At 36.0% G+C, this 19,799-nt stretch overlaps 1 protein-coding gene across 1 annotated transcript; it reads left to right on the forward strand.

Annotated features, from left to right (window-relative positions):
• Positions 1 to 17,315: 17,315 nt before the first annotated feature.
• On the forward strand, positions 17,316 to 19,341 carry LOC132180680 (exopolygalacturonase-like). The gene is made up of 4 exons (XM_059593583.1): positions 17,316 to 17,450; positions 17,563 to 17,871; positions 18,115 to 18,630; positions 19,090 to 19,341. The coding sequence occupies exons 1-4, from the start codon at positions 17,316 to 17,318 to the stop codon at positions 19,339 to 19,341; spliced, it is 1,212 nt and encodes a 403-aa protein (XP_059449566.1).
• The last annotated feature ends 458 nt before the right edge of the window (positions 19,342 to 19,799 follow it).

The following is a 19,799-nucleotide window of genomic DNA, read 5'->3' on the forward strand; positions in this document are numbered from 1 at the left end:
TGAACACCCACAATTGCAGAAATATGAGAAAAAAAAAAATCTCGTGAAGGTGCTCGTGGTTGGGGTGTTGATGGGAATGGGGAATGGGGTGTAAAGTACTAGAGGTGGTGAAAACGTACCTGGTATGGTTGCCGGAGAAGACAACCGTGTGGTGGTTGTGTGGTAGAAGTGATTGGCAATGGTGGACGAATCAGTTGTGCCGGAGGTGCGTGGACCAAGCGTTGGAGAGGTGTACGGCGCAGTGGGGAGAAGGAAATTTTTGTGGGGGTGGGGGGAAAGTGACCTAAAATAGGTCACGTGGTGTGCTGTCCGAGTGCGATCGATCGCACACCTAGTGCGATCGATCGCACTCGGCCAAGGATCCGCGTGTTGATTCTGTGATTGCGATCGATCGCACCCAATGTGCGATCGATCGCAATCACAGAATCACCATACATACATACATATATATATATATATATATATATATATTTATATTTTATGCAATTATTATTTTTTTTAATTTTTATTGCATAATGTACAACAACTTCGATTATGATATGATCAAATGTGAGATCAAACTTGAAACAATTGAAATTGAATGTTTGATTAGACATCCAATTGGTCCAACCTAGTGCATTCGTAAGATCGATCGTGATAACATCAAATAATCGAACAAAATTCAAACAAATTAAATGTTCGATCGAACATTGAATTGAACTCTAAGCATTTTCTATTATATTAGTGCATTACTTAAATTGATCGGGATACAATCAATAAAACTTGACATGATTAAATGATCGATCAAACATCCGGTCGATCCTAATGAATTAGTTCGATTGATCGCGATATGATTAAATGATCGATCAAACATCCGGTCGATCCTAATGAATTAGTTCGATTGATCGCGATATGATTAAATGATCGATCAAACATCCGGTCGATCCTAATGAATTAGTTCGATTGATCGCGATATGATTAAATGATCGATCAAACATCCGGTCGATCCTAATGAATTAGTTCGATTGATCGCGATATGATTAAATGATCGATCAAACATCCGGTCGATCCTAATGAATTAGTTCGATTGATCGCGATATGATTAAATGATCGATCAAACATCCGGTCGATCCTAATGAATTAGTTCGATTGATCGCGATATGATTAAATGATCGATCAAACATCCGGTCGATCCTAATGAATTAGTTCGATTGATCGCGATATGATTAAATGATCGATCAAACATCCGGTCGATCCTAATGAATTAGTTTGATTGATCGCGATATGATTAAATGATCGATCAAACATCCGGTCGATCCTAATGAATTAGTTCGATTGATCGCACGGATATCCTATTAGTGTTATAATTTATTTACTTCATTTTTGATCTATCAAACATCCGATCCGATCGATCCTAATAAACATACAAATTAGTGTCATATTTATTTACTTCATTTTTTATTATTTTTCACTTCTCTCATTCTATAATTCTAGTGCAATTTTTTCTTTTCTTTTTGAATTTCCCTTTATTGACAAATCAGGGCATCTGTCTCCAACACTAATCTAATATTCAACTGTCCACGTATCAGGCCATTTTTTTATTTATTTTTTAACAAAAATTTAAAAACAATAACAAAATATCTCAATATATAAAATACTAAAACCTTAATTTTATATTATATTACAACCAAAGCAAAAAAATAAAACACACACACACACACATTTTAAAAAATATTAAAATTTAGAGCATCTCCAGTAGTATTTTTAAACTAGCTTTTTAGTTAAATTTAGCTATTTTGTTAACTTTTCTTGCTCCAATAGACACTGTAAAATAGAAGATTTTCCTACTACTGCTACAATGAACTTTCAATAGCATCTTCAGCAGTAAGATGTATTCTACCTAGTCAAAGCACAATTCTATATTTTAGCTACTAATTTTTTAATACCAACTCCATATTCCTTATTTTATTAAATATTATTTTTTAATCTTTTTTTTTTTTTTTTTTTTTTAATTCGGGATTGCTTTTGCATCATCTTGTAAATTGCAATAGAATTGATTCACGTAGGATATCCGTGTGTTATTTTTATTAAATGTTTTTTGGAAGAAATAATAAATAATTAATCATTGTAGTTTACCTAAATTACAAATTTCTTCATATCGTATTAAAGTAAAATTAAAGGTACAAAATTTGACTTCAGGGAATAAACTGTTTATTTTTTTAAAATATCTAAAGAACCGTACATTTGATTTTACTTTGTTAAAAGAATAGGGGTATTATAAAAATATAACAAAATAAGTAGACTTTTTGATACAATTTGATAGTTTGACAGGCTACTGTAGTTATTTATATTTTTCTCTTTTTTTTTTTTGTAAATAAAATACCCCAAATATTTAGTTGCACAAAAAAAGTTTACCAATAGCTTTTTTGTGAACTAAATTTTGCAGAACTAAAAGTGGTATCTGTCTAATTGTGAAGGCAGAATTTCAGAACTAAAAGTGGCGGGGGTTCTAAAATTTTGGGCACTGTTTATTTTCACCAATCTGAAGACCTCCCGCCACTTTTAGTTCCCCACTCTCACGCTAGCTGTCTCTCACTCTCACTCTCACTCTCACGCTGTCTCTCAATCTCACTCTCTCACTCTCTCGAGCTCACTCTCACTCTCTCCCTCCCTCTCTCTCTCTCTCTCTCTCTCTCTCACTCACTCCACGCAAGTTTCTCTCTCTCCGGCAGCTGTTTCCGGCGCACCTCTCTCACTGCCAGCTCTCACTCCAGTGTTCATCAACTCTCTTGTAGCTCTCTCAGGTATGAGTTTCTCCTAAACCCTTGCAAACCTTAAATGCCTCTCAATCACTCAATAATATCCATGAATTGTGATTTGAAGAAATGGGTAAAGAAAAGGAGCAAGAATGGGTAAAGAAAGTTATCACAATTCTTATAAATTCACACTCTAATAGCTCAAGAATGGGTTAATAATGAATTAGTTTCACAATATTTCTTTACCCATTCTCAAATGAATTAGTTTCACAATATTGCTTCATTTATCATGAAATTGCTTGTAAATGCAAACTCTAATAGCTCAAGAATGGGTAAATAATGAATTAGTTTCACAATATTGCTTCATTTCTCATGAAATTGCTTGTAAATTCAAACTCTAATAGAGGTTCTAGATGGTACGTTTGATTGTCTACTTGTTGCTTTTTACACCATCTTATATTGCTTCATTTCTCATGAACCTCTATATACATTTAATTGGAAGATAGATAGTGGACTATTGGACTTATAGTGGTTGGTTGGTTGATTGTGATAATTTGCACAAATGTTGTGAGATCTTGGATGTTATTTCGTGCTTAAAATTTGAAATTATTGATATTCATTGATGTAAAAAATTATTGATAATTTACTTAAGAAATACAATTTTCATTTCATTTAGGCTAACTTGGTAGTGTTCATCAACCAATAAATCCTTGGTAACAAAGAAACGAAAATTAAGGATCGATGGAAATGTCATATCAACTTGGTGGGATGAGAGTGTAGTTTTAGTATTTCTTAAGTAAATAATATTAATAAACTTTTACAACTCACAAAGATGAAGCAGAAACTTTAAAGCGGCCAACTTATATCAATGTTAGATGACCTTTCATTTAAAAATTGGATGTTAGATGACCTTTCATTTATTGGGCATATATGTTAGATGACCTTTCATTTAGAAAATTAAAAAAAAAATCACTTAAATGAAGCTTTTTTTTTTTGTATAAGCTCCTCTGCTACCTCCATTGCCTTTTAGAAATTAGGTGGGTTCGTTTATCTCAACTTATAGAATGTTGTGAGATCTTGGATGTTATTTCGTGCTTAAAATTTGAAATTATTGATATTCATTGATGTAAAAAATTATTGATAATTTACTTAAGAAATACAATTTTCATTTCATTTAGGCTAACTTGGTAGTGTTCATCAACCAATAAATCCTTGGTAACAAAGAAACGAAAATTAAGGATCGATGGAAATGTCATATCAACTTGGTGGGATGAGAGTGTAGTTTTAGTATTTCTTAAGTAAATAATATTAATAAACTTTTACAACTCACAAAGATGAAGCAGAAACTTTAAAGCGGCCAACTTATATCAATGTTAGATGACCTTTCATTTAAAAATTGGATGTTAGATGATCTTTCATTTATTGGGCATATATGTTAGATGACCTTTCATTTAGAAAATTAAAAAAAAAATCACTTAAATGAAGCTTTTTTTTTTTTGTATAAGCTCCTCTGCTACCTCCATTGCCTTTTAGAAATTAGGTGGGTTCGTTTATCTCAACTTATAGAATGTTGTGACAAATTGATGTTTCATATCACAAGTAGAAAATAAAGAATAAAATAAGTTCATAAAACATACTAAGATTTACATTATTCGTCTTAACAAACTTATATTCATGGATGAAAATAATAAGAAACTTAAAAGAGTTGTATATCCCTACGAGAATTTTGAAGGCAGTCAAAAGAATCACAAAAGGAAAAAAGCAAAGTTACTACTTGGGTATTAGAGGACCCTTTAATCTTTATGTACCATGAGAGAGTCCAATTCCCCCCTTTTCTCATTACACAAACAGTCTTTATGTGGCTTTGATCCTTATACACTAGACATGCCCCAACATCATCTTTTTCTTATCTTTCCCCAATAGAAAGATTCTATCTCTCTCTCTCTCTCTCTAGGGTTTGAATCACAAGCCAAACAGGGAGCCACCATGGTGTGCATGTGAAGCTATCACTAGGGATCTTGGTCACCCCTCCTGTTACCTGAGCAAATTACAAAAAGGGTTTGCTTTTCCTATTTTGAAAGATTTGAGTTTAAGATATTACTTTCCACCCTTTTATATATTGGGGAAATTAAGAAGAATCATGACAAGCGTTCGATTGAGTTTTGGGATGTAGCTAGTGGCTACAATCTCCTATCCAGATTGCAGTCCATAGCTATTGTGAGAGGCCCCTAATACCCAATAAATGAAAGGCAATGGAGGTAGCAGAGGAGCTTAGGGCCAAGGCCAAGCAGGAATTGGATGGCTTTGAGAAGTATGGTGAGAGTGTGGTACCTCTTTACAGCTTTGTGGATTATGCTGCTGGTAGAGGTTTTAGTGTTGGTGGTGCAAGTTAATGGATAGAATTATGGCCAATGATTTTGGTTTAGATGAGGAGTCCAAGAGCTTTGTGGTAGCTCATGGAGAAACGATACTATCGGAATTGCATAGGAGAGAGAGGCTCAAAAGCGGGATCTACGAAAGCATTCTATTTTAGGCAATTGTTTGCTTGAAGAGGACTCAACAATTCTTAAGAGCACACCATACTCTATGTCCTTAGCTGATGTTGGATTAAGTCCCATGATTTCTTTTTCGTATGAGTATGTTTTTTTTTTTTTTTTTCTAAAGTGTTAACTAAACCGGAGGAAATGGAATTGGATGAAATTAATCTTTGCAATTTTTCTCTTCTCAAACACATCTGTTAGATGACCTTTGATTATATATTTATTTTTCTCTTCTCAAACACATCAAATAATTGAACTGGATTTTGATTAATTTTATGAAATTAATCTTTTGTATAAATAAAGGTTATTGCATATATGTTAGATGACCTTTCATTTAGAAATCATGGCCCTAATATGCATTACAACTTCTTCTTCTTCTTGTTTTCTTCCCTAATCAATACGATTAAAATTCAAAAATAAGGTCCTCTATTTGTGTATAAGGTCCTCTATGTCTGGTGTATAAGGTCCTCTATTTGTGTCCACAGAAGCAGGAAGATGTTCTGCAAACGCCTATCTGCGATCGATCGCATCAGGCCTGCGATCGATCGCAGGGTACTCTGTTTCTCAGTTTCAGCTTCTGATCCTGCGATCGATCGCAGCATCAGTAGGTTCCTCACATTGGGTGTCTGGTACTGCGATCGATCCTGCGATCGATCGCAGCATCAGTAGGTTCCTCACATTGGGTGTCTGGTACTGCGATCGATCCTGCGATCGATCGCAGCATCAGTAGGTTCCTCACATTGGGTGTCTGGTACTGCGATCGATCCTGCGATCGATCGCAGTTTGCTCTGATTCCGATTAGTTAAGTTTAATGGATTAAAGTAAAGTTTAATGGATTAATGGATTAAAGTAAAGTAAAGTTTATTGGAACTTTGCTCATGTAATTGCTAATATTAGGCTTTAAAATTAGGGTTAAATACGAAAGTGGCCCATGTGTTTTTGAGTTTTTAAAAATGGTAAAATTAGTCCTTGTATTTTTTGACACTTTAAAATCAATCTTTCTATGTATTTTCGTTAGTGGGCCATTTGTCACGTGTCAAAAAAATCAATTGGTCAAATCACGTTGTGTTATGTGTACTATCTCCGCATAATCATTTCCCGACAATAATCAAATACTTCCAAATCAATTTTTCATCTTGTCCCTAGCTCCACATGGATGGGTTTCTTTCACACCTAACCCATCCTCGTTGCCCTAGCATTGCCATTCTTCCCATATTTAGTCAATTTAATCTTACAAATCAAATATTATATTTGTGGACTTATGTTGACTCCACATAAATCAATGGTGGACTACATAAGTCTAATAGTTGATCTCTTGAGTGTGTAAGAGAATATAAGCCAAATATCAAAAACTTATTGACCGCTAACATTTCTCTAAAAAATGTAAAACTGTCATTGAGCTAAACTAGTAACTAAATTACAAATAGAAATTTGTTCTAAACTAGTAACCCACTTCTAGAATATTTTGTTAGGTAACATCGCATTGAGCTAGCATCATTTCGTATATATTTGTTCTAAACTAGTAACCCACTTCTAGAATATTTTGTTAGGTAACATCGCATTGAGCTAGCATCATTTCGTATATATTTGTTCTAAACTAGTAACCCACTTCTAGAATTCTCTCATTACTCATGCTCCTTTTAAACTTTCCCTCTCTTAATATTTGAGAACAGACCTCCCATTTAATTCTATTAATTCAATTCTTAAGAATATGATCTTCTAATTCCCTTGTGTGCGTACATGTACGTAACGAATAACCTTTAATAGGGACATCAATATGGATAGGAGTTGGATGCGGGAAAGTACGCGATGTTCAGAGCGATTTCAAAAAGGTGTGGAAGAATTCATGGGAATGGCAGTTAAATCAGTTGATTCACGTGATATGACAAAGTGTCCATGCCGTGATTGTGCAAATCGATATTATTCTCATATTAGCGAGGTGAAGGGTCACTTGTATATGAATGGATTTACTCCGACATACACTAGATGGATATTTCACGGGGAAGATCATTTTAGGGAAAACACTTCTACAAACATGCACACACATACAAGTGAAATGATGGAGGAGGTTGATGCAGTTGAAGAATTGTTAGACGATGTATGTATGGGGACATTTGTTGATGCTAACATCGGAGAATCCTCTACTTCACAGGGCCCCACAACTGATAATCACGAACAAACAAGCTCCTTCTACCAATTTTGGGAAGATGGTTTACGAGAACTTTATCCAGGCTGCAAGAAATTTACACGAATTGCTTTTATACTGAAGATGCTTCATATAAAGGCGTTCTGCAACATGAGTAACAAGGCGTTTGATATGATGATTGACTTGATAAAGACGGCCCTCCCAGATGGAGAGACATTGCCACGCTCGTATAGAGAAGCAATACAGTTTAGGCGACACTTGGGATTCGGTTACGATAAGATACACGCATGCAAGAATGGTTGTGTGCTTTTTTGGAAAGAACATGCAGACAAAGTGGTATGCCCAAAGTGCAACAATTCAAGATGGATTGATGGCAAAGGCAGAGAAAGTAATATTCCTCAAAAGGTCTTACGGTATTTCCCAATAAAATCGAGGTTACAACAGTTGTTTATGACAAAAGAAATGGCCAAGGAAATGCGGTGGCACAAAGAAGGTCGAGAAGATGATGGCAATACTCTCAGACACCCCGCCGATTCTATTGTATGGAAAGAGTTTGATAAAAGACATGAGTGGTTTGCAAGTGATTCCCGCAACGTGCGGCTTGGCTTAGCAAGTGATGGTTTCAACCCATATGGTAATATGAGTACAACATATAGCATATGGGCAGTAATGTTAACGGTGTACAATCTCCCTCCGTGGATGTGTATGAAGAGTCCAAATTTGATGTTGCCCCTTATTATCCCAGGGCCTTCAGATCCTGGAAAGAATATTGATGTATATTTGCGGCCATTGGTTGATGACTTGAAAGATTTATGGAATGAAGGCATACGCGTGTACGATGCATCAAAGAAAGAGACATTTCAATTGCATGCGACATTACTATGGACTATAAATGATTTTCCTGCATATGGAAAATTATCTGGGTGGTCTACAATTGGAAAGCTTGCATGTCCAGTATGTAATAAGGATACATCGTTCAGGTATTTGAAGTATGGGCATAAGGTGTGCTTCATGTGTCATCGTCGGTGGCTTCCTCAAGAGCATCCATGGCGCAAAAGAGGAGATTTGTTCGATGGTACAGAGGAGCATAGATTGCAACCTGAAGAATTGTCTGAAAGTCAATTGTTGAAACAGCTAAGAGATGCTGAGGGTTTGCAATTTCGAAAAACAAGCGGGAGAAAGAGAAAGAACACAGATGTTGTGTTGAATTGGAAGAAGAGAAGTATTTTCTTTGAGTTGCCTTACTGGTCAAGCTTGAAACTACGTCATAATTTAGATGTAATGCATATTGAGAAGAACATATGTGAAAGTATCTTAGGTACGTTGATGAATATCGATGGGAAGACCAAGGACACAGTCAAGGCACGAAGAGATTTACAGTTGATGGGTATACGTAAAGAATTGCATGTGCAGCCAAATGGTGAAACTTATAGGATGCCACTTGCGAAGTACACCTTGACAAGAGATGAGAAGAAGAGTTTATGTGAGTGGTTGAAAGGTGTTAAATTTCCTGACGGGTATGCATCTAACATTGGTCGATGTGTGAACAAGCTTCCTGGTAAAATTTCGGGTATGAAAAGCCACGATTGTCATGTCTTCTTACAGCGCTTGCTTCCTGTTGCAATTCGAAATTTCTCTACGTCGGAAATACGAACAACATTGACCGAGTTTAGTACATTTTTTACGCAGTTATGTGCACGGACGTTGAAAGTTGATATCCTAAAACAAATGAAAGTCGACATTGTAACAATTTTATGCAAAATGGAAAAAATATTTCCGCCAGCTTTTTTTGATGTTATGATCCATCTAGCACTTCATTTACCTCGGGAGGCCGAGCTTGCTGGTCCCGTACAAAACCGTTGGATGTATCCGTTCGAAAGAGAACTTGGAAGATATAAGAAGTGGACGCGTAACAAAGCGCGTCCAGAGGGGTCTATTGTCGAGTGTTACTTAGCTGAGGAGAGCTTGACCTTCTGTTCCAGGTACCTTCGGGGGATTGAGACAAGATGGAACCGTGAACGGAGAAATGTTGACGTTGATGTTGTAGAATTGAGCCAGCGCTTGGATGTGTTCTCCCAACGAGTTCGGCCGTTAGGAGCAGCTAAATTAGTAACACTGGATGCTAATGATTTTGCTAGGGCACGATGGTATGTGCTTACCAATTGTAACGAAACGGCCTCATATTTGGAGTAAGTTTAGTAATGGCCTTTGTGTTTTACTTGTTACGACATGTTATAATTGTAGGGTTGATGATCATTTACCAATACGTTTATTTTTCATGCAGTGAACATTATAATATGATCAAAAGAGAAGGCGGCCGTGACATTGATAAAAAGCATGAAGCTAACTTTGAACGTTGGTTCCATAAACGTTTATACAATAGTGGGCGTACTGCAGCCAATGACTCAAAACACTTATATGATCTTGCATGTGGGCCTGATCGTCATGTTCATTCGTATAGAGGTTGCATCGTGAATGGGGTTAGGTATCACACAAAAGAATGTGCAGAAACTCGTACTACTCAGAACAGTGGTGTTTCTGTTTCAGGTGAGGACGAAACCTCAATAACGGAGTATTATGGTGAGTTAAAAAATATTCTAGAGTTACGTTACCCTGGCCAAAATCTCGTGTACTTGTTTGAGTGTGATTGGTGGGACACTGGGAGTGCAACAGGAGTACGAATGGACCAAGGCTTCACGATTGTGAATACTTCTCGTAAATGGTGTGAATCCGACCCGTTCATCTTAGCATGTCAAGCTTCGCAAGTGTTTTACTTGGATGATCCCAAATTGGGTGGTAATTGGAAAGTGGTGCAGAAGTGGATCAATAGAGACATCTATGATATTCCAACAGTACAAAAGGGAGATAATACAGAAGATGACCAAAGACTCAGTGATGACGTATACCAGGAAGGTGAATGTGTTGGGGGTAATATGGTCTTTGTTGATGAAGCGAATGTTGAAGCCTCCACTCAATTACGTAGAGATGATGCGACAATAGCAATTGACGAATTATATATTCAACTTGATGCAAGCATGTTTGCCAACGATAACTTGCCAGACGAGGACCATTATACAAACTTTGATGAGGAAGAGGAGTTATGTAGCGATAACGATATAGACTCTGAACACGAAGAGGACTCTGAACACGAAGAGGACTCTGAACACGAACAATCATCTTCTAGTAACAGTGCTACAGATTCTGAATATGAATCTGATGATGAAATGTGTTGAACACATAAGCTCAAATTTGGTGTAAGTACAAAGTGTATTAGCATATTTAATGAAATTGATGCTCTCTCTCTCTCTCTCTCTCTCTCTCTCTCTCTATATATATATATATATATATATATATATATATATATATATATATATATATTGTGGTGTTTTTATTTTTATTTTTTACTAGCATGATTATTGTATGTTTGTCAAAAATATTGAACATGCTATATGGTTATAAATTGACTAATATAATTTTGTGGTTTTTGACTTGTTAGCAGATTGATCATAACAATGACAACAACAGGACGCAAACGTGTTCCAGCAGCACGAGGCCGAGGCCGAGGCCAAGGTCAAGGCCGGGGCCTTATTGACGAGCATGAGAGTCCGACTCTCAATTCTGGGTTTGGTGATACAGATATGCATGTGTCGCCCTCGCCCCCCCTCCTCCTCGAGTCAGTGGATGGGCATCCTTCGCATGAGTCTAATAATCCTACTCACTCAGTGGCAGGATTGGATTCACAGGGAGCCGCCCCTACTGCATCTTGTAAGTTCATGAATTTTATATTTATGAACTGTTATTTTTGTATTATTTTGGTTTGTTATAGACATTTGACAATATACTTTTCCAAATATAACTTACTACGTTACCATGTTTTGCATAACAGCTACCACGTCTGTCAGAAGTGTAAGGGGTAAGGCCAAGTGTAAGAAGTTGAGTGACCACGTACTTAAGCATGGTCCCGTAGTGCTAAACATCCCAAATAGACACCGGGCACCTGTAGGCGAGAATGCATCATGGTTTGCAAGCAAGATTGGGGAGATTATTCGTAACATGTGCGAACTCCATCACAGTGAATGGAAAAAGGTCCCAGCTGAAGAAAAGAGCAAGTTGTTGTTTCATGTTCAGGTATGAATATCAATGTAATGTTTAATAATATGTTTCGTATGGAAAATTAATGTGACACATTTTTTACCATTGTTTTCTTATCTATTATGTATCAGTCAAACTTCGCACTGAATATGGAACGATACGAGCACATCAAAGCTGTTGAAAATAAATTGGGTCGTGCATATGCTAGGCTTCGTTCGAACTTGTATAGGGATCATTACAAGAAATATTTTGACGGCATTGATAAAGACGATGATGAGGGGATTGCCAAGGCTAAGGCTATTGGGAGGGAAAACGTGCCAGCAGGGTATGGTCCTCAACAGTGGAACCTAATATGTGACTCATTTGATGACGGTAAATGGAAGGTAAATATATATTATTATACTGATTAGAATATTCAAATTGATATAATTTGCATGCACTTGAAGACATTTTATGAATAATTGTGTTTTTTTTTCTTTCCAAATTTCATAGAAAAAGTCTGAACGAAATACCCTAAACAGAAGCAAATTGGAAACAAATCACACAGCTGGGACTTGTTCATTTGTCAATGTCATTTACAAAAAGGTAAGTATCTCGTACCATAATTTAATGAAAGTAACGTTATTTAGTGTAAACTTTGATTATATGTATTATGTGTAGGAACAAGAAACAAAAGTGAAGCCTAATCCTGTTGAACTGTATGAGGTTACCCATACAAGAAAAAAGGATAAGCAGTTTGTGAACGACAAATGCAAAAGTCTATATGTAAGTAATTGTTTACGCTCCGATCATTAAGTTGATTAGTGAAGAACATGAATAGTAAACTTGCATGAAGTATATGTTAAACTAAGGCCAACTATGACTTGTGCAGCTTCAAATGCAAGAATTAACAACCAGTGAGGCCTTAGAGGAAGGCGATGTGGAGGGAACAAGTGTGGATGACCGAATGCAAGAAATAGTCACACAAGTACTAGGGGGCCGACGAACTGGGCACGTTAGAGGAATGGGATGCGGTCTTATTCCTACCCCTTTAAGAACTTCATCTCAAGCGTTCACCCACTTCGACAACCACGATGAGTGTAGGAAAAGACAAGAAGATACTCAAAGCGAGCTTCAACAGACTAGAATTGAACTTCACCAGTACAGAGAGAATTTGTAAGCCAACGTTGAGGAAACGAACAAATTAAAAGCCACTGTTGAGTTCTTAATGTCACGTATTGGAGGGTTAGTGAAACTTTACCTATGCATTAATTTTACAAAAACACACATACTAAGTAATCGTTAAAAAGCTTATTGATCATTATATGAAATTTTATTCTATTAGGTCTGGAGGGAGCTTGCTTGGAGGTGCATCAAGTGAAGCCAACAATTAAGGGAGCTTTGGAATAACTTTATTTAGGATGTACTCTTTGATAGCATCTATTTGTGATATATTTTTTGATACTATGTATTTGGATAGTTGTTGGTACTTTCTATTTGCTAATGTGTATTTGACTATTTGTTGATCGTGATCTGTTTGGTAATGTATATCTGTTGGTACTTTTTATTTGGTTTATATTATATTAAGATATTCGCAAAATTTTTGGTTCAACAACTTTTGAGTTAGTAAATCTCCCTTGACATGGTTATCAAGGTTAAAGAACTTTGAGTAAACAATGCAAGGGAGTAATAATATCTTTCTAAATTTTATTTTTAAGTATATGCAGGATGACAAGAGTACAAGAAAGTTAAACCGCCCAAGCAGGTTCTCGCTTTAATATATTTCATGAAGAAACACATTTTTAGTATCTCTTTCTCTATCATTTTGGGTTTCATTTTCATTGTCTTTGATATTATATATTGGTTCATTGTGGTAGATTACTCAAATTGCTTATGAGGATGAATTGGCAAGGAAGAGAATGCAGATAAGTACTTTATTTTGGGTTTTGGAATTTTGCTGCCCATGAATTGTAAAACATATATTTAATAGTTTTCTCCCTTGGCAGGTTTGGTTAATGGGGCAGTTCTCACATATTTTTTATGATTTTGATGAGGTTAGTCATTTTGAGTTATGTTTCTTGTGGGCATTTAGATTAGTTTGATTATTTCATATATTAATTGATTCATCAAAGAATGTTGTTGTGTACTTAAACATAAATGCAATGTTTCTTATAGAGGTACTCTACGTGCATTTTATTTGCCCATGCATGGAGTTATGTTTCTCCGGATAAGTTTTCCTGCTGAATTCTTTTAGTGTTGGTTTCTTCATAGTGAACTTTTTTTTTTGGCCTCAATCTTGTTAGGCGCACAATGCTTATCATGGTGTTGGCATTGTCAAATTGATGGGCCGTAGCAGTAGATATATAGCTATGCATGCATCCCTAGCTAGTGGACAAATTGACATATGTTTGATTCATGAGGTACTTATTACTAGTTATTAATTGGATAGTTATCTTTGTGAGCTGTTACTGATTCTACTGATATGCACATCTAAGGTATCTTTTAATTTGCACGGGCCTCATGGTGTTTTGAGTCATCTGAAATACCTGATTGAGACAAAGGGTTCGGCTGTTATTTGTGTCGCAGAGGGAGCACGGCAGGTGAGTTACGTAAGGAATTCATATTTTCGCTTTTGGGTTGAATACTATTAATTGATCAGGAGATTTAAATTGTGCAGTTCTTTTTTGGCTTCATGAAATACTGCGAAAAACTGCCTGTGTTCATTTAATTGCATTGCATAGATCTTATAACTTCTTCATTATATTTTTCCCCAAGATGAAGAGTAAAATTCAGTATGTTATTGTTTTTTGATGCAGAATTTTATTCAGAAAACTAATGCTAAAGATGCGTCTGGGAACATTGTATTTGGAGATTTTGGTGTCCACATTCAACAAGAGGTTGGTGGTTGTATTTTGACTAATTTCATGTGGTCTTCATCTCTCCATGACTCTTGAGACAAGTTAAGTGGGTTGATAAATAATGAGCTGACTAAAAGTCTAATTTTTAACATCATTGATATGTGTTGCATGGATAAGAATGGACTGCACTTTGGCGTTTTAGTTGTCATTTGTCAGAGTTACAAATATGATATATTTTAAGCCATCAAGATCTTACTTTATTAGTGACTCTTTTTGCTAAGACTAGTCAGTTGCTTTTTTGATGTTCTTTGTGTGAATTGAGAATCACTTGAACTGGAAATCATTAGAAAACGTACTGATGCTGCGATCGATCGCACTCCCAGGTGCGATCGATTCCAAAATTTCGAAAACCTACTGATGCTGCGATCGATCGCACTTGGAGTGCGATCGATCGCAGCATCAGTAGGTTTTCGGAAAATTGCGATCGATCTCACTCCAAGTGCGATCGATCTTCAAATTTTGAAAACCTACTGATGCTGCGATCGATCGCACTTGGAGTGCGATCGATCGCAGCATCAGTAAGTTTTCGGAAAATTGCGATCGATCTCACTCCAAGTGCGATCGATCTCCAAATTTTGAAAACCTACTGATGATGCGATCGATCGCACTCTTGTGTGCGATCGATCGCAGTTTTTTTTTTTTTTTTTTTTTAAGGACCATTAGGGTCGACAATTGTCGACCCTAATGGTCAACTAATCAGCGTCCACTTCAAAGTGGACGCTGATAGTCAATTTTTTTTTAAATATTTTTGGACCATTAGCGTCAACAGTTGTGGACGCTAATGGTCAACTATTAGCGTCGACTAATTCTTTTGTGTACATCATCGATCTTTAGAGTCAAACATATGTATCTTTTAGGGTCGATAAAGTGGACGCTAAAAGTCATCATTAGGGTCGACTCTAAGTGGACGCTGATAGTTAGTTTTTTTTTTAATTTTTTAGGACCATTAGCGTCCACAAAAGTGGACGCTAATGGTTTAACCATCAGCGTCCACTTTTATTTGGACGCTAATAGTTATTATTATTATTTTTTTAAAAGGGATATTAGGGTCCATAAAGTCGACGCTAATGGTTAACTAAAAGTGGACGCTATTGCTTGACTATTAGGGTCGACTTTCGCTTCCGTTTACATCATCTTTAGGGTCCAAACATTGCGACTTTTAGGGGCGATAAAGTGGACGCTAAATGTGATCATTAGGGTCGACTTTTAAGTGGACCCTGATGATCAGACATTTGATCATTAGGGTCGGACTATTAGGGTCGACACTTTTAGGGTCGAAAAGTGGATGCTGTTGCCAACAGCGTCCACTTTAGGGTCTTTAGGGGCGACTTAAAGTCGCCCCTAAAGAGCTAATTTCTTGTAGTGCCTTATGACCTAAAAAATAGAGGATTCATTACTATCTGCCCTTCTGCCCCATAATATTCTCTTAAAGGTATTTAAGGGTTAAATATGATGACCTGATCACTTTTTGTCAAGATTTGCTTCTCTCTAGGGTTTTGCCCCTTTTCTCTTACCGAAATCCAACGAGACCTACTCTAAATCCATCATAGTATCTTAGGTTACTACATATAAAAAATTCTATGCATTTCTACGGCACAACTGCAACAATCTAAATTCTGATTCCATTTTTTCATATTTATATGACCCTCAATCCCAGCCTATAAAATCATCAAATAAATTATGGTAGATTAATAAACCTTTAATAATAACTCCAACACATTTCAGAACCTAAATCCAACCAAATATGTCTCAAGAAATCCAGAACTACTCACTGGCCACCGGTTTCTGCCTGCTTAATGAGAGACCACTAACCCTAGCTTTGAAAATTCGAAACTTATATCAAATGACCTAAAAAATGCATGAAATTTTGTTAACCCCCAAAACTATTCTTAAAAATTAATTGCTTCAAATACAGAAAACCTAAGGCATCATAGAATCATATTATTCTGACTTGGTGCAGAAACTGTGCGTATCGAGTCGTATGCTCCATGTGTTTTAGCAATTATCCTACAATCTTGATTCAAATAAAATGATCCGATATACCCTTTAATATATAATCTATCATATATATATATACATGTTCTTGGAAGCAAAGGGTAATTAAAGAGAAAAACAAATTAGGAATGATTACGTTACGTGAAAATGGATTTTGGAGAGGTAGAAAACACTTTTTGATATCCTTGTAACCGTATGGAGTTGTAGAGAAAAACAGTTGTAGAGATTTCTTTTGAGAAAAATAGAGGCGGCTGAAATTTTTATTAATATATATATATATAGACACACACATACGAACCAATGAGTCGAGTTGAGCTCATATGATTTGTGTTGATTAATTGAGTTTGAGTTATACAAGTATATATCGTTTAAAAATCAAACATGATTCTGTATTCACGGTTGACTCAATTATTAAATTAACTGAGATTGAATTAAGTTTATCTAAGGTGAGCCCAAGCGTGTAGGTCAGCGGCTTTCTTCGTTTACTGGCCATAATTAATTGTATATCTTTAATTTGGGTGAAGGGTAAAAATATGAATATTCTCTTAGTAAAAAGAGAGCCTTTTAGATTAATATTCTCAACAAGAAAATAATTGAAGGACAAATGTCAGTATTTTTTTTTGTTTTTTTACCAGGAAAACATATTATTGCAGTAGACTGTTATCAATGGGAGGAAGCATGCAAGAGAAGACTATTAATAGGAAAAAATTCAATTAAAACTAAAATCTTACAACTGGACTGTCAAAGAAATTAACTGCACAATGGTGGGTAGAAATTAGTTACAAATTTTAATGGTGCTGAGCTTTTGCATTGTGCTATAAATGGCTAAAAAAAAATGGGAATATTCATCATTCTTCTAAACCCAATATTAATTTACACTAAGCAAATTAAGAAGAAAAGAAGTGTAAATATGGGTTTAGAATTGAATGTTGCGACAATATCATTGCTATTAATATTGTTAACTTCCACTAGAACTATTAATGCCCAAACCAAAGTCTTTGATGTGAGAAATTATGGAGCAAAGCCTAATGTTGATATCACCGAGGTATGGATGCACAATTCCATTAATTCTCCTTAATTATGATGTAAGTTAAATATGTTTTCTCAGAAATATTGCATGCTAAAAATCACAATTTGATCATTCCTTTTGTCTTTAGGCTGTGACACAAGCTTGGAAAGATGCATGTGCATATCCAGGTTCAAGTAAAGTTGTGGTTCCAGAAGCAATATACAGGGTTGGCGCAGTAAATTTTAATGGCCCTTGCAAGGGTCCTATAGAGTTTAATGTTCTAGGAAGCATACATTCCCCAGGAGACCCCAAATATTTCAAGGGGGATTCCTGGATCGGTTTTGAACGTATCGACCACTTAACTGTGTCAGGCACTGGAGATTTTGATGGCCAAGGAGGAACCGCTTGGGGTAGAAGTGATTGTTCAAAAAATAGCTACTGCATCTATCTTCCCATTGTAAGTTTAATTCTACCTTAGTTATATACAGTACAATGGATAAAGTTTTCTTTCAATTAAACTAGTCTATTAGGTTGACATTTGTCTTTAAAATTTATGATTCTCACACTAAGTTGAAGGAATTTTCTTCAACTTAGCTAGTTTGGAAAAAAACTTTATCCATGTACAAATGCCATCGTTTGTTTACCCATTACCTAAAAGTAATGAAAATTTTGTGGTGCTTATGGTTTCATAAATCAACAGAGCATACGGTTTGACTTCGTCACCAATTCAATAGTCCGGGATATAACATCATATAACAGCAAACAATTCCACATCAATGTTTTTGGGAGTCAAAATCTTACATTCGAACACATTACCATCAAAGCACCTGAAAATAGCCCGAATACTGACGGAATTCACATTGGACATTCAACCAAGATTAATGTGATTAATTCAAAGATTTCAACTGGTGATGATTGTGTCTCCCTCGGTGATGGCAGCCGGGATATACTTATCCAGGGAGTAAATTGTGGACCAGGTCATGGAATTAGCATAGGAAGTCTTGGTAAGTACCAGAATGAACAGCCTGTGTCTGGGGTCCAAGTTATTGGCTGCACTCTTACAAACACAGAAACTGGCGTGAGAATCAAAACATGGCCTGATTCGTATCCTGGCTCAACCTCTGATATTCATTTTGAGAACATTATCATGGATAACGTCGACACTCCAATCCTCATAGACCAAGAGTACTGCCCATGGAATCAGTGCAAATCACAGGTACCTACAACATCACATTGATCAAGTTTCTTGTTATTCGAGTTTTCGTGTGTCAATTCGAGTTTACGTATAGAGTTCGGGTCCTATCAAGACATAAGTATAAGACTCATCAACCTTAATTTGAGCCATTTATTTAAACAGGTCAGATTACACTTTATTCCTGACTGGCTAATTTTCAAATGGGTTTGTGTCAGATTTAGAGATCGTGTCAAAAGTTACTAACCCTTATGTCTCATGTTAGGTGCAGGTCATGTTGATTCCTTCATTAATCCAAACTACTTATTTAAATTGGTCAATTCTTTCAACCCTAAACCCCTAATTAATATCGTGTTGAATTCATGCATATTGGGTTCATAAATAGTTTCACAAATTGATAATCCTAATTGTAACTTAGTTTTAAAGGTAAAGAAATGTTACTGATACCATACTTTGCTGATTTGTTTTCTTGAACTTTTAAAGAATCCTTCTAAGGTCAAGATCAGCAATGTTAGCTTCAAGAACATAAGAGGCACTTCTCGGACTAAGGACGCTGTCAAGCTTGTTTGCAGTAAGGCACTACCATGTCAGAATGTGGAGCTTCGTGACATAGACCTCAAATACAATGGAAAAGATGGCCCTGCTACTTCCCGATGTGTTTATGTCAATCCCATCATCGGTGGCCACCAGAATCCTTCTGCTTGCACCATCAAAACTCTTAACAAGAAAGGTTAAGTCGCCGGCTAGTTTTCGTAGACAAGAAATAATTGCTACCTTTTATTATATGAGCAATATGAAATAAAGTACTTGAGTTTCAGTATTTATCCTAAATTGGGTTTGTACCCTAAGAGATACTGTAGTCTACAGGAATTAAGGTTAATTTTGCTTGAAAATCTGATCATATTGAAAAGAGACATGCAGATACAGATGTAAACGTCATCAATATACTCATATTTTAGTACTTTTCCCGGCTAAGAGATTTTTTTTTTTTTTTTGGAAAAAGTATTCTATTATAACATCATGAAAACAATTTCTGAAATCCACCCTACCTTAGTATTAATTGAGATTATTAGTTACTTAACAGTATAGTATAATTCAGAATTAACATTTGGCTGCTACATAAATAAAGCTGTTTCACTTTGTTTACAAAACGACATGAATAGTGAAAAAGAATGAAGTGAAGCAGTTCACGT

The sequence above is a fragment of the Corylus avellana genome, chromosome 5 (genome assembly GCF_965113065.1).
Source record: "Corylus avellana chromosome 5, dhCorAvel1.hap1.2, whole genome shotgun sequence".
NCBI lineage: Eukaryota > Viridiplantae > Streptophyta > Magnoliopsida > Fagales > Betulaceae > Corylus > Corylus avellana.